This window comes from Tamandua tetradactyla, chromosome 14, assembly GCF_023851605.1.
Source record: "Tamandua tetradactyla isolate mTamTet1 chromosome 14, mTamTet1.pri, whole genome shotgun sequence".
NCBI lineage: Eukaryota > Metazoa > Chordata > Mammalia > Pilosa > Myrmecophagidae > Tamandua > Tamandua tetradactyla.
Window position 1 is genome coordinate 82,114,130 of NC_135340.1, and position 23,167 is coordinate 82,137,296.

Here is a 23,167-nt window from a genome sequence, read left to right on the forward strand (position 1 = left end):
ACGAGTGGCTAAACAAACTGTGGCGTATACCTACGATGGAATATTATGCAGCTTTAAGACAGACTAAACTTATAAAGCATGTAATAACATGGATGGACCTAGAGAACATTATGCTGAGTGAGTCTAGCCCAAAACTAAAGGACAAATACTGTAAGGTCCCACTGATGTGAACCGACATTCGAGAATCAGCTTGGAATATATCATTGGTAACAGAGACCAGCAGGAGTTAGAAACAGGGTAAGATAATGGGTAATTGGAGCTGAAGGGATACAGACTGTGCAACAGGACTAGATACAAAAACTCAAAAATGGACAGCACAATAATACCTAAGTGTAATGTAACTAGGTTGGAACACTGAATGAAGCTGCACCTGAAATATGGCTTTTTGTTTGTTTGTTTGTGTGTTTGTATCTTTTGTTTTTGTTTTTTTTCTTTTTCCTTTTTATATATATATATATATTATTAGTATTATTATTTTAATTCTCTTCTCTATATTAACATTCTATATCTTTTTCTGCTGTTTTGCTAGTTCTTTTCCTAAATCGATGCAAATGTACTAAGAAATGATGATCATACATCTATGTGATGATACTAAGAATTACTGAGTGCATTTGTAGAATGGAATGACTTCTAAATGTTGTGTTAATTTCTTTTCTTTTTTTTGATTAATAAAAAAATTAAAAAAAAAAAATCAATTGACCAAATCTGTTCTACAACTAATTGTTGTGCTGTGCTTTGAAATTTATTGCTTTTTTGTATGTGTTATTTTTCACAAAAAAAGAAAAAAAAAGGTCAGTTGTGATGATAAAAAAAATATTTATTCTTTCTAGCCTCCTATATTCTAGAGCAGCTAGAAGGAAAAATCTGAGCGGACGGTATGGTAGCCCATGACAAACTCTGGGATCTGTCCTGTAACTACTTGTTGACGAGTGTGGTAGTTAGATTCAGTTGTCAGCTTGGCCAGGTGAAGGCACCTAGTTCTGTTGCTGTGGACATGAGCCAATGGTACGTGAACGTCATTTGTTGCTGATTACATCTGCAGTTGGCTAGGAGGTGTGCCTGCTGCAATGAATGATGTTTGACTTAATTAGCTGGTGCTTAAATGAGAGAGCGCAATGTAGCACAGCCCAGGCAGCTCAGCATACCTCATCTCAGCACTCGCAGCTCAGCCCAGGCCTTTGGAGAAGCAAAAAGAAATCACCCCAGGGAAAGCTGTTGGAACCTAGAGGCCTGGAGAGAAGGCCAGCAGAGACCATCCTGTGCCTTCCCACGTAAGAAAGAACCTCAGTGGAAAGTTAGCTGCCTTTCCTCTGAAGAACTAACAAAATAAATCCCCTTTTATTAAAAGTCAATCCGTCTCTGGTGTGTTGAATTCTGGCAGCTAGCAAACTAGAACAACGAGTGCTCTGAAAATCATTGCTTTTTCCTTTTCTTTGCTTTGTATATATGTTATATTATACAATAAAAAAAAGTTTAAAAAAAATCAATTGACCATATGTGTGTAGCTCTATTTCTGGATTGTCTTTTCTGTTCTATTGATTTACATATTTATCTTAGTACCAATACCATGCTTTCTTATTACTGTAGCTTTATAATAAAACTTGAAATCAGGTAAAGTAAGTCCTCCAACTTTATAATTCTTTTAAAATTGTTTCACTATTTCACGTTCTTTGCATTTCCATATATATTTTGGTGTCAACTTGTTGATTTCTACAAAAATGTGTGCTGAAATTTTTATTGGAATTATTTCAAATCTATATACCAATTTGGGGAGAATTCTATTTTAACAATGTTGAGTCTTCTGATCCATGAAATGGTATGTCTCTCAATTTATTCAGATCTGCTTTGATTTCTCCCAACTGTGTTTTGTAGGTTTTAGTATGTGAATCTTGCACATTGTGGTAGTTAGGTTCAGGCGTCAACTTGGCCAGGTGAAGGTGCCTAGTTCTGTTGCTGTGGACATGAGCCAATGGCATGTGAACTTCATCTGTTCCTGATTCATCTGCAGTCGGCTAAGAGGTGTGCCTGCTGCAATGAATGATGTTTGATTTAATTGGCTGGTGCTTAAATGAGAGCGCTCAACGTGGCACAGCCCAAGCAGCTCAGCATACCTCATCTTAGCACTCAGCCCAGGCCTTTGGAGATGCAGAAAGGAATCACCTGGGGAAAGTTGTTGGAACCCCGAGGCCTGGAGAGAAGGCCAGCAGAGATCACCCTGTGCCTTCCCACGTAAGAAAGAACCTCAGTTGAAAGTTAGCTGCCTTTCCTCTGAAGAGCTACACGTTTTTAACGAAATAAATCCCCTTTTATTAAAAGCCAGTCCATCTCTGGTGTGTTGCATTCTGGCAGCTTTGGTAGACTAGAAGACACATCTTTTGTCAAATTTATCCATAAGTGTTTTATATTTTTGATGCTGTTGTAAATGGTATTGCTTTTATAATGTCAACTTACAAGTGTTCATTGCTTGTCTATAGAAATACAGTTGATTTTTGTATATTGATCTTGGATCCTGCAACTTTGCTAAATGCACTTATTCATTGTAGTAGCTTTTTTTGTTGATTCCTTAGGGTTTTCTATAAAGATGATCATATTATTTGTAAATAGACCATTTTACTTTTTCCTTTCCAATTGTATGCATTCAAGTTTCTTTTTCTTGCTGTATTGCACTGGCTAATACCTCCAGTATAATGCTGAGTAGAGGTGGTGAGAACAGACATTTCTTGCCTCATTCACAATTTTAGAGGGGAAAGCAGTTGGTCATTAGCCATTAAGTAGGATCTTAGCAAAAATATTTTATTGATGCCATTCATTAGGTTGAGGGAGCTCCCTTTTTTTCCAACTTTGCTGAGGGTTGTTAAGAGGAACGAATGCTGGATTTTGTCCAAATGCTTTCCCTCCATTTGTTGAGATAACCATATATATTTTTTTCTTTTCCAGTTTGTTAATATGGTAAATTCCATTGATTGATTTTTGAATGTTAAGTCAACCTGTTATTCCTGGGTAAATCCTACTTGACCAGAATTTTTGCATTTATGTTCAGGAGAAATATTGATCTGTAGTTTTCTTTTCTCAGAATATCTTTGTCTAGTTTTGGTATCAGGGTAATGTGGGCTTCATAGAATGAGTATGGGAAGTATTCCCTCCTTTTCAATTTCTAGAAGATTTTGTGTGGTATCGTTTTTTCCTTAAATGTTTAGTAGAATTCACCACAGAAGGCATCTGGGTTTGCCATTTTCTTTGTGAGAAGAATTTTTTAACTACAAATTCAATTTTTCAGTGAATCTAGGGCTATTCTGGTCATCCATGTCTACTTCACTGTGCTTCAGACTCATGCTTAAAGCCTTCCGTGTCATCTAAATCTAATGGCTTCCAAAGCCCTGCCTGGTCTGCCCCTGCCCTCCTCTCCAGCTTCATCTTCATGCCACTTTCTTCTCACTCATCATGTTCTAGTCACTTAGGCCTTCTGAAGATTATTAGAGTAATTATCTGGTAATTATTAAGTTATAAGATTATGCCAAACTCTTCCTCACCTCAGGGCTTCAGCACTGCTTTTTCCTCTATCTGGAAAGTTCTACCACAGGCTGCTTGAATGACTGTTTCTCATCCTCATCCCTTGGGTCTCAGATTACATGTCAGGGAGGCCTTCTCTGACCATCATATCCAAGGTACGGCCTGCTAGATGCTCTTTCCACAGAACACCATTTCTACACACATACACACACACACACATGCACACATAAACGCACATTCCATTCCACTTTTTTTGTATGTGTGTGGCATGGGCAGGCTCCAGGAATTGAACCTGGGTCTCCATCATGGCAGGCAAGAATTCTACCACTGAAGACATTGTTTTATTTATTTATTTCTTTATTGTCAGCTTCCTGAGAGCAGGGCCCTTGTCTGTGTTGCTCATGGCTGTAGGTATTCCCTACCACAGCACAAGACCTGGCACAAATGAGGCATTCTACTACTATTTGTTGACTAAGTAGATACATCAGGAAGTCGGTCTACTGGTCAGTCCAGCTGTGCCTCAGGCAGGCAGTGAGTCCTCATGGGCCTGTCAGTCAGTCAAGTTTTCAGTCAGCCTGGAGTAGGTCAGATGGGCACTCAGTGGGCCTTTCACTCTGGGTTGGGTCTGTGTGACTGCTGAGTCCACTGTGAAGCTGATCCAGGATTCTGGAGGATCCAAAGAAATGAGAGACTCAACCCCTCCCCAAAGAAGCTTCTGACCCAACTCTACACTTGGAGGCTGACTACTCCCCATTCCCCGGCAGGGAGGTGACGTGGGGGTGGCGCAGAATGAAGGGGGAAGGGCTGCAGAGCCTGTCCCTAACACTCTCTGGCAACTGCTCCTCAACAGCTTTGCTGTAGGGTTTTCAAACCCCATAAAAGCCTCGTCCTGGCCACTACAGTGCTCAGAAATAGCAAAGGCTGCACAGACAGGGCTTTGTGGCTTCTCCCCTGCCTCACCCCCCAACTCCCCCCTGGCCTGGGCTCTCTCTGTTCATGGAAACTCCCCACTGGACCTGGCTGCTTGGCCTACAGGAGCCAGGCTGCGGTGCACGTTGCCACTGCCTGCTCTCCGTGGGGGCAGGACAGGGCCTGGCATGGGCCTGTTGCAACCCAACTCACCCTAGGTGCCCCTCTCCGTAGACCAGGGTGAGGCTCACCTCTCCGGTTGGGGGAGACACCGTGCACGGAAGCTGGGGGCTGGGACAGTGAACCCCGGGTTTCCCCAGGAACACCCCCAGCTGTGAGGCCACAGATGTGGCTGGAGCCCCATCACAGTCATGTATGTGGACGAGGGTGTCAGGGCCTACTTGGGTAGGAAGGAGCTGTTTCCAATAACCAAGCAGCAGCACCCAGGCCGCCAGCAATCACGGAGCCTCCCACCTGCTCGCTGACAAACTCCCTGAGCAGGGGGCCCCACTGGCAGTGACATCATCCCCCTCGAACACCGCTGAGGGAAATGAGCTCAGGGCCGCCATCGGAGGCAGCCTGTTTACTCACAGAGACCCTGGCCGTCAGCGTGTCTTTGACTAGACATTCCCCGTCCTGGCCAGGATGAAGCAGAAATTTCCTTAAACACATTACTCTGGCCACAACCCACCACTTGCTCCCTTGCTCTCAATTTTTTTCAAGAGGAAAATTCCTAGTTTGGGCCCCAAATGGAGCAGTTCAGGGCTGCGGGGTGGGGACAGGGGTCAAAATGACTTCCAAAGGGGCCTTTTGCAGCTTGAGTTCTCCCAACTGTCCCAGTAATCCCTGGAGCTGGGAGACCATCTCATCAATTCTTAGTGGTCCCGCCCCCTCCATGTGTGTGTGGCATCAGAGGACGGCCAGGAGACCTCAAGAGCAGACCCCTCCCTGCCTCCCTCAGCGCCTCGCCCACCTTGAGCTCACATTTCACAGCGTTTCCCAACTTGGAAAGCGCTGCTGCACCCTGGACCCCTCCCTGGTTCTCCCCTGGCCAGGGGTATTTCAGGCGAACACAAGAGCTGCCAGTTTTGACAGGTTCCAGGGGATCCCCAAGATGGTTATCTCCACCAACCCTGGCTAAGGGGTGCTGTCACCTCCCCTGCCCAATTCCCTTTCTATTGTACCTGCTAGAACTCAGCCATACCAGGGTCCTTGAGGGGAAAGGGGTCATGAGGTCTCTCTTCAGCCATCCCCATGGTCTGGAAACGTCTAAGGCTGCCTGTGCCAGGAGCCAAGGGATGCCTTCTCAGGGCTATCAATTATGGGAGACAGGGGCCTCCACCTGTCTGGTCTGCCCACTACTGGAGCTGGACAGGCCAGCCTGAACATGTCCAGGAGCCTGAGGCCTTACCTGACCCAGAGCCTGAGGCCTTACCTGACCCAGAGCCTGAGGCCTTACCTGACGTGGAACCTGAGGCCTTACCTGACCCAGCTCTATTGCATAACCTGATCCTACTGAGCAGCAACTTGCCTGCACAGGGGGAGGCGCTCAGGGGAAGAATCAGGTTGGAAGGGACTTTGAACCTGTGTTTCATAGCACTTTTATATAAGACAGAAAATATCAAGGGTACACATTGAAGAATGGGGTGGGCAGAGCCGTTCACACACAGAGCTGAGCTGGCACCTTCTTAGAAGGCACCAACTGCCTTCTAAGCAATAATAATAATCTGGCAAGGGCCAGATTATTTCTTGCAACTATTGATATAAGACAAAGGCCAGCAAACAGATAAAGACAAACAGGTGGCAACATGCACACACACACAGAGGCAGACATGCAGAGACATGTAAAATCAGGCAAAGATACGCCCCCTTTCTACGTATTGTGTTGCTTTTATCTCTTTCCTTGCTGCGGTTCTTTTCCAGATTGCCAATTCCTGCCACGAGGAAGTAGGCAAGAAGAGCCCTTGCCTTGCCATGCTCGGTCTGGCTCTGCTGCACCCGGGGCTCCTCCCTCATTCTCCCCAGGCCAGGGATATTTCAGGCGAGCACAAGAGCCGCCAATTTCGACAGGCTCCAGGGGATTCCCAAGATGGTCCTGAAATGAGAAGCACATGAGGCCACAGGGAAGGCCCACCTGGAGCCTGCACCCCACTTCTGGACAACAATTTGGGCACAAGGGACACCATTATTTCCTGCCAAGATGGCCTCAAGCCTGCTTCCAGGGCCACTCGACCTCCTCTCCCGTCTGTCCACCTAAGGGCAGACTGCACCAACGTGTGGACACTGCGAGGCCCAAGAGGTGGACAAGGGGCAGCTGTGCATGTGGACAGAGTTTGGATGGGTGTGGTCGCTGCACATGTGTGAGAGGCCCCTTTGGGTACAGGGTAAAGCTAGGGTGGGGAACGAAGGGATTGCAGTCCATTCTCCCTAAATCACTGCGTTCCAGCACAGAATTCTGAAGAACTGAGAATTCAAAATAAAACCTGACCCTCTGGGTTATTAGGATTGAGTGTTTTACTTCCCAGTTTGTTGGCACGATTTATAACATTTTAAATATTTAGACATATGGACACAGGCTTTCATTTATGTTCTTGCTGTGGGCCCTGCAAATGTTAGGGAGCTGGCCTGGACCCTCTCTAAGTCCCCAGCACTCATAGCAGGGCCAGTCACAGAGCAAGCACTTTAAAAATGCCTGTTGAGTAAATGAACAAATGACCTTATGAATGAATTGATGAATGAGTGAATGAATATTCCTGCACAAATGTAAATAGAAGGCACACCTGCTTTTAGAGACTCACAGACATAGTGGAACTATAGGCACATACTCAGAGAGACACACATGCCTAAACTTACAGCTAGAAGACGAGGACATATTGACACCAAAACAAGCTAAATGCTCACATCCTTCCATGGCCACACGACACACGGGGAAGCCCATTCACCTATGCAAAAGCACAGAGGCCCACACTTTCCCTCAAAGATGCTCATGCATGTGGGCTCACCCAGAGATGTGCACACTCACACACAGGCGAGCACATGAATACAGGCTTTCCCACCCGGGAGCCGAGCTCCAACCAGAAATGCAGCAAACATGGAACAGTCACACAAACCCACACCCACACACTCAGCCAGACAAAAGTAAAGCTTGGAGGCCAGAGACAGACTGGGAGTGAGACACCTGCCCATGGAGACCCCCAGGCAGCGTCTCGGCTCCCACACTGTCTGCCTCACACCCCCTGTTGTCTGCAGCCAGAGGGGCCTCCTAGAGGAATTCCTTTTGCAGACTGGCTGAGAAAGGCCGTTCTTTCTCCTCCCCCACAGTCCCAGGCCAGGGTCGTAGGGCAGGGAAGCTGATAATGTGTGTGGGGTGGGGGTGGGGTCCCCCTTTCCAAGGACTCGGCCCTCCATCTCCGGCTGCCTCCCATACCCTGGCCAAGCCCAGGCTGGGTGCCGGACCCGGATCATGGCAGAGCTCCACTCAGGTCCTGCTTTCCTAGCTTAGTCCCGACCAGATGATTTAGGAGCAGCTGGTGATCAGTGCGTTTCCAGAGACCTTGTTTCCTCATGAAACAGTTTGGCCACAAGCCTGATCTCCAAAACAGGCCTAGGATGAAAACACCCCTGCTTCTCTCCACAAGCGTGGGCTGCCCCTCTTGCTCAGAGCCCCCTAACGTCATTCTGGCCCCAGCACCCACAGCAGCCCAGGGCAGCGGATGGGAATTAAAAGCCCAGGTTCGGTCCTTCTGCCATTGACTCACTGTGTCCACATCTATAAAATGAATCATTTGAGTATGATCATTTCAGATCTAGCTAGGATGTTATAGGGGTCTCAGTGTGGCCAGGCAGCCCCTGAGCGGGGGTGAATGGATCCAGCTCCGGAACAGTGGCCTAGTGGGGGCCTCCCCTTAACTTACAGAGTCATCCTTGCAAACACAGGGCTTGTGCTGGGGGCGGCTTGAGGCTGATGGGCCTGGTGCTGGGGTAAATGGGGACCAAGGGGAGGGAATGTCCTGTTCATTCTAGAGACAGACGGAGAACTCCCCTCTCCCTCCCACCCGGTCACCAGGTCCCCCAGGAGTCTGCTGGAGGTGGTCACAGGGCTGCAGCCCCACCCAGCCAGGCGGGCCCAGAGAAAGGAATGTTGCTTGGCACAGCCGGCTGGACAGGGGAGACTGTTTATTCTCTGATGTCGGGAACATCTCAGACAATCAGGGGGACTTGGCAGAGGCAGTCCCTGGATGTGAGGTCTCAAAAAACTCAACTTAATCACAGTAGGCTGACGGCTTGAGCTCTGAGCAGGAGCGGAGGGGGAAGGGAGGGGCCGCCTCCCCCGCCCCCTCCCCCCGGCCCACTTTCAGTGCCATGTGCACCTCAGAGCTCTTCTCTTGGGCCTGCAGTGACAGGCTGGAATGGTGACCAGAGTTAAGCCCAGGGCTCTCATTTAGCAGCATGGGCATCCGAGACTTCCAAGATTTCACTTCTTGCATCCCTGGTGTTATAAAACAGGGCAGAGCTAATGGTCTTTGCCGGGGAAGAGAGCTCACGTTGCATCCACACACTACCAGCCCAGGTTCTTTTTGCTCGGACAGCCCTTCTAGCTGTGTCCTTGCACCTGCCTGTGTGCCTTATTATTTCATCTCTTTGAGTCAGCTCTGGCTCTGCCTCTTTCTGGCCATCTTGGGCAAGTCACCTTATCTCTCCAGCCTATTTCCTCTCCTATAAAATAAATACAACAGCATGTGCCTCACAAAGAATTAGATGAGATAATTCTTGCAATATTCTCATCATGAACTTGATAAATGGAAGTACGCTTTTCTCTCATCCCTACTTCTATTGCTACAGACCCAACCTCTGTCTTCCTAAGGATGAGACGCCTTCAGTGTAGAACCACCAGCCCCTGTCACATCTGCCCATGGCTGCTCCCAGACCCCACAGTGCCCTGGGGTTTCCTAAGCAGGAAGCCTTTGTGAAGAAAAGTCCAAGTTGACCCAAGAAGGCATTTTGCTGCTGAGGCTGCAGAAGGTCCCAGCACATGGCGTTTTTGTGTGTTTTGCCCATCTCTCATATTGTAGAAGGTACTCATCTGAGTATCTTGTGGGAATACTGCAGGGATCAGGACAGTGAGAATTCATCAATCTGAACTCAGTTGGAATTCACACCTTTCCATCTTTAATAAAGGGCTCACACCAAGAATGATGCTGCTCCAGGATGGCAAAGGTGACAGGAACCCCTCCCTCCCATTTACTCCCCATTAAGGCCTAATTTAAACTCTGCTACATTTTACTGGGCATGCAAATGGAAAGTCTGAAGATAGAGCTGGCTTTAGGCACAAATGGATTCCGTACCATCAGGACTGAGTTTCTCTTCTTCTCTTGGCTTTGCTTTCCACTGCGTTGGCCTGTCTGCGGCTTAAGATGGCAGCAGCTAGCCAGCGTCGCATGCCCAGCGCTAGTGGGAAGGCAAGAGTCTCTTTTTCAGGAGCCCCAGCAAAAACCTTGGTTCATCTTGATGACTCTGAAGCGGTCACATGCCCATCCCTGAACCAACACTGAGACCAGGAGAATGCAACTTGCCGAATGGCTCGGTCGGTCCTGAGTCACTGCTCTACTGGTACAAGAACAGCAGGGGTTATTATCCAAGGGGAATCAATGGTCAAAGAACTAAGAGAACAAGTATTTTTCAAGCACCCTCAAGTGCTCTAAAAATGTAATTGATGTGCTATATGTTTAAATCCTTCAGACCTCTGACAGGCAATATGCCAAAGGCCCACCTGGGAGAGTCTGTACTTGCCCCCAAACAGTAAAACTGCATCTTTAAACAAGTCAACAATCATCCATACTTCCCAGTAATTCAGACTGTCTTGTCTCTTCCCACCTGGCAGTTTGGTTGGACTGATCAGTGTTGCCAGGGCTGGAAGGAGCTGTCAGCACCGCACACCGCTTTCACTGGGATCTGCCCTTGGCTAAATGAGGACTGAGCAACCTTTGACTCCCAGGGCCCCAGCCTTCCCTTTCTCCCCACAGCCCTTCACATGGTCAAAGCCTCTTACCCTTAAAACTCTAATGACCTCTTTCTCACCTCATCAAAAACCTCCCCTCCCCTCTCATTACTAAAACCTGTTCTTAGAAAAGGCTATGTAATCAATCATTCGCATATGTATGATATGTATGTATCAAGTCAATAGTTTAACCTCTCTCAGGACCATTTGCACTTTAAATCTGATTTTCAGTGAAGCAAAAGGCTCTGTCCTGCCTAACCTGTCACCCCTCCCCACCACCCCTAAAAGGTACTTCTGGTGACAGAGAACAAATGAAAATCCCTGAAATCAAACAGCAAATGTCCACAACTTCTCTAAAACCCTCACTCACCCACCCACACTGCCTTGACAATGCATTTTTTTCCTCATCTAACTTGGATCCCCCTTGCTGGCATTTGATCATGACCCTCTACTATGGCAGTTTCTTGCATCCTTTCATCCGTTTATGCACTTAACAATCCTTTCTTGAGCATGCAGTGTATCTTAGGTACTTGGGCGGACAGGAGAGCTGAGTCCTGCCCTCAAGCAGCTTGCAGCTGAATTTCAGTGCAGGAAACATCATCTTTACCACCAGGTTTTTAACACAAGCAAAGTCTAATGCAGCGGGTGGTATACAGTAGGTATTCAGCAAATGCGGCTTCCCCTTCTCAGGGTTGCATTATACGGACACTGCGTTGGAACTTTGGAAATTTTTAAAAACCCTTTCCAGGTGGACGAGAGCGCCAGCTGGAGTGGGTGGAGATGGTGGTTTGTATCTCGCCTCCAAATGTCGTGATTTGTTTTGGATGTTCCAAATGTCAGGTTGGAGATGCATGCGAAGGAGAGGGGCTTATTCTAACCAGACCAGCGCAAGAGGCAGCCCGGGACACTGTCTCCATGGTGCGTGGCTCTAGACAGTTTGGAAACAAACAGAAACCCATCCAGAGCAGGGGAGACTGACAAAGGCAAAAACAAACAAAGGCCAAGAGATGGAAAACTCAGGAGGTGGGGCGGGGTGGAGAGGAGGGGAGTGGGGAGAGAGACTGGGTGGGGCCCGTGGAGGGGGTTTAGGGAGGGGCATGGCCCTGTTTTTGTGTGAGGAGCTGAGTCTAGCCCCAGAGCCAAAGCAACACCATGACAACAAGGAGAGTGAGTGCAGCCAATTCCAAGCCAACACAAACCTCCTGGGCTTAGCAGTGGGAACGGGCTCAGATGTGATGGGACCATGTTCTGCAGAAAAATATCTGAATTGGGCTCTTCAAACCAAACTCCCCACCCCGTCTTGGTTTTGTAGGCAATCATCATGCTCAAGTGAAATGAATTAATCAGAAAACACACTGAACCACATACCCTACTGCACCTCTCTCTCCCTCTCTCTCTCTCTCTCTCTCTCTCACACACACACACACCTCCAAAGGTTCTCCAGTAAAACCCATTCCCTTTGTGATGGAAACTGATGGCTGATGGGATATTTGACACTTTCTGGAAGCAGGTACCTCGCAGTGGGAGGCACACTTGCCACCCCCTCCCAAAGCTGTACCTTCCCAAGATGGCATTAGTGACAAAGAGCAGCTGGAGCTTTTCACAAGACAAGGCAGTTGGGCCCTGGAGTGAGGAGACGCCAACTGACCGGTGTCCTCTGCCCACAGCTGCCTGGTGAAGCTCTTGGCTCAGTTGGGTGTTTATGTCAGCGAGAAGATTGCTTCTCCTCCCTCCACGGAAGGAATGGGCCTCCTGAGCTCCCAAACTCCAGCACCCCAAACGTACCCTTTCCTGGGGTTGGGTCACCTGTGCCATCTGTCTTAGATGCAGGGTCAGGTGCCAAATAAAAGTGAGCGTCACCTTCAGGGTTTGCCTCCTTCCTGCCGTCCCCCTTCACCTGCCTCCCCCTCTATTCTCAAGTCCCCAGTGGCCTCACACTATCCCCCACTGCCAGCCCCAGTCCAGGGCTGACTCACCCCTAGGCACAGCAGGCAGTGTGCCTAGGGTGCACAGGGCTTTTAGGGGTCCACAAAAATGTTTTATTTTCTTTTAAAATCAGAAGGAAGAAAAAACCAAACTTTTAGGTGGAAACATATTTGTAGATTAATATGTTCATCTTTATACCAACACAATCATAAAAATATAATTTTAAATACCTTTTTATGGAGGAAGAGGCCTGTGAAGGGCCCAAGGAAGTCACAATGTGGCCCTGCTTTAGTCTTCCTCATTGCCCACCCCTCACCCTCTAGATTCCAGCCATTTGTTTCCTCTTTATCAAAATGCACCTGTCCAATGACCCTCACTAGGCTGGGGGCTCCTGGAGGCCAGGTCATTTATTCTCATGTCACCATCATGTAGCTCAGTGCCTCCCCCACAGTCATATAAGGTATTGCCAAAGAAGTTAGGGCAACGGTTTAAAATAAAACACTGCCTGAATGAATGTGGTCTGTTCCTCGGGCCTGCTAGTCCAACAGTGAGCTAAGGTGATGGCAGATTCAAGCCAAAGGCTTAATTTGAGATACATATCTGAATTTGAGATACATTACCAGGACTCAGGGTAACTGAAAGCCTCTGGGAACTGCATACAAGTTTACATCTGGGCGGGTAACGGTGGTGCAGAGTTCTCACCTGCCATGCCGGAGACCCAGGTTCGAGTCTCAAAAAAAAAAAAAAGTTTACGTCTGTGCGGTCTGACTTTGCCCACATCTCCTGCCCTGAACTTCACTGAAATTGCTGCCGCCATGCTCACCAATGATCTCCAACTTTAGGAAATCCAACAGATATTTTTCAGGTATAATCTTGATTTCTCAGCAGAATTTGACACTGCCGATCAAACCCTCCTTTTCGGCTTCCATGACACTTCGCTGTTTTGGTTTCTTCCTGTCTCTCTGGCCATTTCTGCTTTATCGCTTTGGTAGGCCCATCTCCTCTACTGAAACATTAAAAACAACACTAATTATGATACTAATAGCAGCTGACATACATGGAGATTACTCTGTGCCAGGTACTACTGTAACGATCACTAGGCATCAGCTAAGTCTCCAAACAATCTTAATCCATTCTCCAACCACCAACCAGAATTTCTGCAAACCAAATCAAATCACTTCCATGTTTCAAACCTCTGAATGGTGGTTTTCCACTGCCCACAGCGTTTAAGGTCTTTTCATGAACTGGACCCTGCTATGTCACCTTGGGCAAGTTACTGAACGCCCTGAAACTTCAGTTTTCTTATCTGTAAAGTAGAGAGAAGTGTCATACCCACTTCACAAGGCTGTTGTGAGGACTTTAAAGAAAATTAATAAATGTAATAAAAGTAAAGGGCCTGGCAACATTACATGTATCAGCTCCATATTTCCTGATCCCAGACTACATCAGTACGCCTTGCCAAGTATTTTCCCAAACTTGTATCAATCTCACTCCATGTGCCCACCTGGCCAGACTGTCGGGTCTACAAGGGCATGGGCATTTTGACCTTGACCCTGTTGCTATTTCTAGTGGGACACAGCAGGATTTCACGTATCTGTTAAATCAATGACTATAAATCCAACGTCTACTAGATATCCTGGTGGTATATGTTCTCCAACAACTAACCACCTCGAGCAGGGAAAGGAAGAGAAGATTTGTAACGACTAAATGGGGCACAGGGCAGGCAGGCTCCTGATAAGGCCGCTAGCAGAAAGAAAGGCAAGTTGGTAATTAGGAAAGTACCTTTATTACTACTTTTGAAATGTTCCAATAGGCAATGTAAAAAGCCATGATACCGGCTCTTTCACAACTTTACAAATTATAGAAAAATGATTTTCCCCCCTTTTACAGAAATCACTCACACACACACACACACACACACACACACATAACCGAGGGGGCTCCATGATACCTGAAATCCAGCAGGAAGGAGGGAACAGAGAACACAGCAAGGAGGGCTGTGGCTCTCTGGGCACCTGCAAGGCTTTTCCTCCACACGTGAAGCCCAGACTGAGTCCCCAAAGACCTGCGACCCCTCTGAGGGAGCCTGGGTGCCTGCAGGCCCTTGGCACACTGCGGCAGGCACCCGTTTTGAAGGTCTGCAGGGTGGCACTTGTGGTTGGCAGGCCACATTCAAGGCAGCTTCGTGAAAACAAGAACAAGAGGCAAGCCTGCAGCTCAAATCCCTCTCTCTAGAAAAGAGCCATAAAACAGGCGACAGACACGGCCAAATGGTGCTTTGGGTTTAGAAATTCCCCCCTTTCACTCAACTCAGGAAGACTAATTTGTCCAATTGCGAGTTAAAAAAAAAAAATCAGAAAAATATTCGGTTCCATTTTAGCTGTAATCAGCAGTTGGGAATTTTTAGAAAAAGATGACTTGAGTTGCTCATTGTTAACTTTGTTTGCTTTTTTGTTTTTTTTTATTCAGGTCTCTGACTCGACTTCCTTTCTCAACCATGGTTGTGGAGGGGAGGGAGGAGGAAAGGAGGGCAGCTGTGGCAGAAGGCCATTCTGGTTGATTTGAGAAAACCGTTAAAATGTTTTTGCATTCAAAGGCTGATGGAATTCAAGACCGATCCCACCGATTTTTATGAGAAACATGACTGTTCCTCTTGGGTGTCTTGAGTCAAAACAAGGCAACCGCCTGGTGATTTATAGTCCCCACTACACATTTTCTGCCTTCCAGAAGGCATTAGAGAAAAGGCCAGCCTCCGCCAGCAGGAATTGTAAACACACCACTGACAGCCTGGACACTCTGTTTTCAAATGCAACAGGACTTTTTTTTTCCTTTGGCCCTGGCTGAAAAGCTGACTCCCTAGGACTATTTAGGAAGGAGCAGACGGTGGGCTCCCCCCAAAACCTAAGCATGAGGGACCAGCGGTCCCCGTCGGCCAAGGGGTGGCTGGGAGCATCGTCAAAGGCAACCGACACATTTATGGCATACGAAAAAATGTCCTGTGGTCTCCGACTGGCCTCGAGGCTCAGCCTGGCTGGACATGAGGTGCAAGAGGTCCAGAACAAGTCACCATAAGGCACGTGGTTGCGGTGGCTTCCACACCAGGCCCGGAGAGATTATCTCTTCGCGCGATTCCAAAGGTGTTGGAAGGTGGAGGAGTTGACGACACTCACTATAAGCAGCAGCAGCAGATACAAGGATATCATGACTGTAAACCAATGGCTGGAAACCCAGGAGAGCTGGCTTGAAGCTCTGTTTAAGGGGGAAAAAAAGAGTGACGTTGACAAAAAGAGAAAATCTTTTTTTTTTTTAATGTTTGCCACAATTTTGGTTTAAAGCAGACGAGGTTCATCCTCTGGGTGAGAACCACAAAATGAAGCTTCTTGGTGCTCCTTTGCTCGTGAGATATCTGGAGCTGTTTCTCCTAGCAGCGACATGACTTTCAATAGAACATTTTCCAAATGGACAAAGACAGCTATGCAACGAGCTCATTCTGATCTTTCCTTTCATAGCTTCTCTTTTACATTTTATAACCCATCTTTCCTTAAGCAAGACTTTGGTATCTAGAAGAATGACCTAGCACAGGAGATCTGCCTAGATGGCAGAAGGTGACAGGTTATTTAGCAAAAGTCTTTGCACTTTTAGACATGTACAGACATAAATCTGAGATAGAGAAGTCCTCTTCGGTCTGCTGGGAGAACATTTAAGCCATCCAAATGTGCACTAAAGAAAGATTCCTGGGGAAAGTGGGAAAGAAATGGAATTTTCAAGTAGAAAAAGCCAGATGATGTTAAACCAAAGGACAGTGTGCCCAAGCTCAGGGACCCGGCACAGATTTCACTAACTTGGGGTGAAATTTTACTGGCTTATGAAATCTTGAAGTGCAAGAAGCACTGTTATATACAAACCTCACCAGGGGTCAGGATTATTCTGATACCCACTTTCCCTCCTTACCTGACCACCACTAGAGGTCCTACCACGGACCCCAAAAATGTGGCAAGATCTCAAGGTGACCGCCAGGCGCTAGAGACCCTGCACACACCCCGCGACCACACTGCTGGGGCGGGGAGAGGCATCTGCTCTGGTTTTTAGGAGCTGGAAGGCCCTCCCCTGCCCTCGGGTTCTACACTCTCATTTTAGAAAGAAAGATGAGGCATCTCGGGTCCAGAGAGGAGCAGGAGGTGGTAGACAGCCTCTCTGGTAACTGAATCAGGCTGCAAACACCCCAGCCGGTGTGCACTCACCACCCTGACTTCCAGCTGAACTGCTCAGTGGGTTTCTGAGCACAATCTCCAAACCCAGGTGGAAGAACTAAATAAAGCTTTGGGGGAGGGGGGGCAATCTGGCCTCATTTGGTCCCTCATGCTCTCTATAGTTACCAGTCTCTTTTTACTTTCTTCACTAGAATATACAATAATCTCAGGGCCAGGACTGCATCTTATTCTGTCATATTCCTCATCCTTCACAGTGTCTTGTGTGGGGATTTATACATAGCTGGGATCTGGCAAGAGCCCACGGAGGCTAGGGGTGAGGAACGCTAACTTCAGAAAAGCAACCCAGTACTCTGAAGACAGTCATTAAGCTCTCCTGGACCTTCTCACCTCTTGGGCTGCTTCTGCGAATACACCAGCAGGTACCTCACCCGCAGGAGCTGGTTGCTGGTGACCACGAAGTACTTTGGAGGGATGTCTCCCCCTTCGCTGTGCTTGATTCTCGCTCTTCTGCGATCTATCTCCTTGGAATCTGAAAAAGGAGAGAGCAATCAACAACTATGTGAAAAAAATAAGCACAGCTTTATTGGGAAATACACAAAGGACCCACGCCACGAAAAGAAAATGGGTCAAGTCTCCTGTTTCTGAAGGTGGAGAAGTTCGCGTGTATGTAAAGCAGCCTAAAAAAAAAAGGAGAATCCAGGAGACAGACAGATGAAGAGGAAGAGCAAAAAAAGGAGGGAAACGTAAGGAATAAGAGAGAAGAAAAAATATAAATTCAACTGAGTGGGGAAAGCAGAGAGAAAAAGCTGACTGGCGGCACAAATGTATAAAAAACACTCTGGGACAAGGAGCTGGGAATAGAACTAGCAATTCTCCTAGTAGGCATTTTAAAGTAACTATTCTTGATTCAAGCATCTTAAAATACTTATCCTTCCCCTTTGCACCAAGACTAGTTAAAAAAAAATTAGAAAAACAATGTATAAACTTTTCTTTGAACAATGTGAAAAAGTTTTACTGCTCCCAGCCCATCCCCCCAGGCCCTTGCTCTGCACTGTTCTGGACCCAGCCCAACCCCTGGTATGCGATGGGTGCTCCACCCACACTGGGCCAACCGCAAGAGCCTGCACACCTACCCAAAAGAGGCCAAAAAAGCCAAAGCCACGTGATAGCAGAGGCTGCGCGGTTTTGTTTTGATGTTTAATGTCACGGTTCATAAATTCTTAACAAGAATTATAAGAGCAAATATTCATGCTGTCTAGTTTGGGAGGGTGGTGTCAGACCTGGGCCTGTTCCCCAGGACTCCAGTTGTTTTACATTAGAGACCAGGAACAGGCAGTTTTTTTTAATTCTCCATTTCTCAGTGGAACCAACAGGCTAATTCTGGAGACTGGAATGATGTGACCTCTTCCACTTTTGAGGTAGGCAAACACTTTGGAGACAAAGGCCACAGGGAGAATAATCTAGAAGGCACGTGAGGGAAACAGAGATGAAGCAGTCGGCTCACAGTGGGGAGCCCAGGATTAATACCCCATGGCCTCAGTTGTTCCTCGCATCCCCAGGGGCTCTGCTATGCACCAGAGTAGCCTCAAGAGACATGGTCTGGACCCAGCATCCTTCAGTTTAGCAAATATTTATTGAATGTTGAGTACATACCAGGGTCTCTGCTGACCCCAGATGCCCAAAGATGAATGAGACCCACTTTCTGCCCTGTCCCGTATACTCACCTTCTTCTATCAAGTTTCACCTCGTCCCCCAGAGCTTTCCCTGCCCACTCAGACCGTCCATGATTGCTCCTTCCTCTGTGCTGCCCTGCAGACCTTGTCAGCCCCATTACCTGGCACTCCCTACCCCCTGCCCTGAAGTAACAAATCTCTTTTCCATTGTGTCCACCCCTAAGGAGACCGCTCGCTCCGGGAAGGCAGGCCCTTGTCCTGCACAGTTCTGGACCCAGCCCAACCCCTGGTATGCGATGGGTGCTCCACCCATAGCTGGGCCAACAGCAAGAGCCTGCATACCTACCCAACAGAGGCCAGGTACCCACTTACCCTTCTTCTTGGTTTGGCACTTGACATCTGGGTGGTCGATAACCTCACACACGGCCACACAGCTGAGGATGGGGCCAAGGAGGCTGCGCTGCCACCCGTGGCCATGGGGGCTATAAATGAGGGCCAGGCTCAAGTCACTGGTGAGGTAGGTCCCTTCCCCAAACAAGGATGTCTGGAATGTCAAGAGGCCAACAGAAAAGAAGCACAGCTGGGTGTCAAGTTGGGAGTCACCACACCAGATCATGCACGTCTTCCTTCAACACAGAGTTGTAAACACAAAATTTTCAGGTCTCCTGTTTCCCAGTAAAAGACATAGGATCAAACATCCTATGGCATCATCATAGAATTATTTCTAAATACGTTCCCTACCTGACAGACGCTTCACTGTGGATTTGGCCAAACCTGTGTCAAGGTCAAGAGGAAGAGGAGCAAATATAAGGGTCCGAACAGACCTGTGTTTGAATCCTGCCTCTATCTCTATAAGCCAGCAAGATATATAAATTCTCTGGGCCTCAGTTTCTATATCCACAAAATGGGATAACAGTACCTACTTCATAAGCTTTGGGTGAGGACCGAATGAGATAATGTACATAAAGGCTTGAGCAGGTCGCCTGGCATGTGAGAGGAGGTAAATAAAGCGGGTCCTCCACCACAGGCCCTTAGGTTGTAGCATTAAGTGATTCCTGTCACATGAATGCATTAAGCACAGTCACACTGATGGGTTTTCAAAAGCAAACTCATGCTTTCATGCGCAGGGAGAAGGTCGCACCTGGAGCGGAAGGTAATCTGAGTCACTACTTGGGAAAGCAATGAGTCTCTCCGACCAGAAACCTTCATGGAAGGAGGGAAGCCAGCATGAGGAGCAGGGTGAGTTTTTCTCTTAGCTCCTAGATGGTGCTAAGATGATGCCCTCCATGAGGAAACCTGCCAGGTGATAGCAAGTAAGGAGCCCAGATGAGTTACCTCCAAGTTAAAGCACTGTACAGTTACACTTTGCCCATGGTAGATATCAACAATCAACCATGACAGTCAACATGAAAATATCCATCATGGCACTCATTCACACTGAACTGAGACAGAGACCCAGAATCCTTCTCAACACAGCATTCCAGACAGCTGCTACTAATGGCTGGGATTTAACACATGCGTTCAAACTTATCCGCTATCCCTGGCCCTCAGTATCACCACCTCAAGATGATGAGTGAATCTAAAGGGAAAAACCTCCTATCCTTTGGAAATGAACAATGCTCTACTCATGGACACCAGATTCCCAAAATTCTAAACCTGTTAAGTAAAGCTTACGGAAAATGAATCAAGCCCTTGCTTTGCCTCTGTGAAGCAGGTTAGGCAATGTCCTTATCTCTCAAAAGCTGACAAAGACCTTTTCCAAGAACCCTAGATGCCTTCCGATCCAACCCCACATCCATTCTCTACTCATGCATGCCACGTATCCGCCCTTCCCTAGACTTGAGAAACTTGTGCAAGGCTGCCGTGAGCAGAGTTGCACAAGAGTGGAACACTTGTGGGTATCTTTTCCATGAAAACAATCTCACAACTTCCACTGGCAGGTGGGCTCCCTCAAGTAAGGCCTTCACTGAATACTCGAACCAGAGAGGAGATCAGGAGGGCATTCACTTTACCAAAGAAGTCTTGGTGAGATGTGAACTCTCTGGGGCACCGAAATGAAGGTTTAGTGTCCAAGAATGTAACTTTCAGACTACTTCTCCAGGCAGGCTCTTGGGTGAAGTGGAGGCCCCCCAGATTCCAGTAGCCTGGTGGTAACTAGAAGCTGAAAGCCAGTATAAACAAACCCGTCATCCTTAGTAAAACCCAACCATGCTAATCAGAAGCAGCAGTGTTGGGAAATCTCTATCTAGGCTTGGAACTGTCCAGCCAGGACTGAGCCCAAGGCTCATGCAGCCAACCCCTCACAGATAGCTGCCACTGTTAGGGAAGAGCCTCTAGCTACCCCAGACACCCTCTCCACCAGCCTAAAGCAGCAGCTAAGGCTTCCTTGGTGCTTACTAAATACGGAGCGCTTTGCACACATTAATTCAACCCTCTCAGCACACTAGTAGGTGGGTAATGGTATCCCTATTTTACAGATAAGAAAACTGAGGCTCAGAAGATTTAAGAAATTTGGCCCACAGAGCTGCTAAGTAAGTCTTTTTGGCTCCAGGACCTGACTGTGCTCTTCCTTTTATACCTCACTGAGAGGCAAAATCAGTGCCAACAGAGAGGGAGTGGCTGGCATTGTTTTAACTCCTGTAAAAGGAAAGAAAGGAGGTCAAGGAAGGAGGGAAAGGGGAGAACACCTTAGTGCATCCCTCAGTTTCTCCGAGGACTCATTCTGTTGGGATGTCCCCTTAGCAGTGCTTCTCAAACTTCAATGCACATACAAATCGCCTGGGGATCTTGCCCAAGTGCAGATTTTTATCATTAGATCTGGGGTGGGGCCTGATTCGGCATTTCCCCCGCAAGCTCCCAGGTGATAAGAATACTGCTGGTCTGGGGACGAGACTAAGTAACAAGGGCTGGCCACACATTGGATTCTGCTGGGGAGCATTTAAAGCATACATAAGTCTAGGCCCCACCCCTCAAAGATTCTGATTTAATTGGTCTGGTAGGCAACCAGGCAGGTACAGGGATTCTTAAAAGCTCCCCAAGTGATGCTAAATGTGCAACCAAGACTGGGAACCATCTTAAAATCAATGTTTGTCAAACTAATTTGTATGGGAATCACCTGGAGAGCTTGCTCAACTGCAGGTTCTGATTCAGAAGGCCTAGGAAGGATCCCAAGACTCTGCCTTTCACAGGCTCCTAAATACTGCTGCTGGTCTGCAGAGCACACTGAGTGGCAGCCCCCAGTGCACCTACCCATGCACCCCCAGCAAACTCAAAGGGTTCTGACCCCCACCCCTGACACAGTCAGCAGGGGTCCCCAGGCCCCACCTTGTTCAGGTGGCAGTGCAGGCCATTGTGGATGATGGAATGGAAGTTTTCTAGGCGGCTCCCGTGGAAGGCGTAGATTAGGTCTCGTTCTCCTTTGGTCTCATAAAATTTGGCGTTGGCTGGATCGGAATACTCGATTTCAAACAGGAAGTCCGGCACAGGGACAGGCGTGTGAGGGGCACCCGTCAGCTTTTGGATCTTTTCAAACTTGAAAACAGGAAGGGAGTGGCAATTTTATTTGGGAAACTGGTAAGATGTGCTGCAAAAGTGGCCTCCTAAAGCCTAGGGCTTGACTCCCTAGGGCTCTGCTCACAGGAATGAAGTGATTTCATGGGGATAAAAGATATCAATTTGTAAGCAAGCTCAGAGCCTATAGTTCAAGAATGCTTTCCTCTAATACCTCAAAGCTGAGAAGTATTAACTGCCCCTTCTAACTAGAGATCACTTTTAGTTCTCACAAGAGTTCAACATCTATTTCCTCCATTCCATCTCTGTAATAATCCCATGAGGTGGGGACATAGGATAAATTGCAAAAATGGCCACAATTTTTTCCTCCAATCCTTGTTCATGAGTCCCTCTGCAATAGGACTTTCTGGGTAGAATTCCATCAAGAGATGGAATCTGTTTTTCCACCCCTTGATCTGGGCTCAGCCATGTGGTTTGCTTTGGCCAATGGGACCTTATCAAATATATGATAAGCAACAGCTTGGAAAGAGTATGCCCTTTCTTGCTTGTTGCAGGAAACCCTTCACCACCTAGGAATGAAGGAAGGCCCTCCAGCTGAAGCCCCAGGTCATCCAGCCCCAGTTCAGCCAGTGTTCAGACCAGAACCACCCAACCAACCCATGGACTCATGAGAGAAGCATCCATGTTTGTTGTTTTAAGCAACCCTAAGTTTTGGGGGTGGTTTGTTATGCAGCAAAAGCTAACTGATACAGAAGGGTAAGCTCTTTCTTACAGATGATAATCCTCCTCAGGGCAAAGACTCACACCATTTCAGTGGTTTAAGAACAAAAGGTCAAAAAAAAAAAAACCAAACAAAAGGTCACAGGGTGGGCCATGGTGGCTCAGCAGGCAGAGTTCTTGCCTGCTATGCCAGAGACCTGGGTTTGATTCCCAGTGCCTGCCCATGCAAAAAACAAACAAACAAACAAAAAAAAAGTCACAGACCAAAGCCAATACATAGCAAAGTTTCTCTAGGTCATGATTAAATGAGAAAAAATAAGAGCAATGTAACAGGTATAGTTATATTGATAAAAGGTTGCTATGGTCGTTTCTTTGGAAGAACTGTCCTTAATTCTGAGATAAGGATGAAACTCTTTTTCTGGTGTTAAAATATCCTTTCACAATAGATGATATATGGGAAAAAGTACAATCACTGTAAGCTAGGATCTACAATCAACAGTAACATTGTAATATGCTTCCACTGAATGCAACAAAGGCGTTATGCCAAAACGAAATGTCAACAGGTGGGGGGATTGGGAAAGGAATATGGATTCTTTACAGAAGAAAAGGAAATGTCTTCAGATAGAGTACGGTGGTGATGGCATGTCTATACTTAGGCTGGATTATACGATGTGTGAATAAAACTATTTAAAAATGAACACAGAGAAACA

General features: G+C 47.2%; 1 protein-coding gene across 4 annotated transcripts in view; it reads right to left on the bottom strand.

Annotated features, from left to right (window-relative positions):
* Positions 1-14,110: 14,110 nt before the first annotated feature.
* The window catches only part of PARP16 (poly(ADP-ribose) polymerase family member 16), a 29,643-nt gene continuing 20,586 nt past the window's right edge, over positions 14,111-23,167 (bottom strand). For all 4 annotated transcript variants that reach the window (XM_077128235.1, XM_077128236.1, XM_077128234.1 and 1 more), the window contains 4 exons: positions 21,552-21,758; positions 18,600-18,771; positions 16,942-17,083; positions 14,111-15,592 (listed from right to left, as the gene is read on the bottom strand). In XM_077128235.1, the coding sequence (XP_076984350.1) occupies positions 15,457-15,592; positions 16,942-17,083; positions 18,600-18,771; positions 21,552-21,758 (657 nt within the window). In that variant the 3' untranslated portion in view covers positions 14,111-15,456. The remainder of the gene's footprint in view (positions 15,593-16,941; positions 17,084-18,599; positions 18,772-21,551; positions 21,759-23,167) is intronic.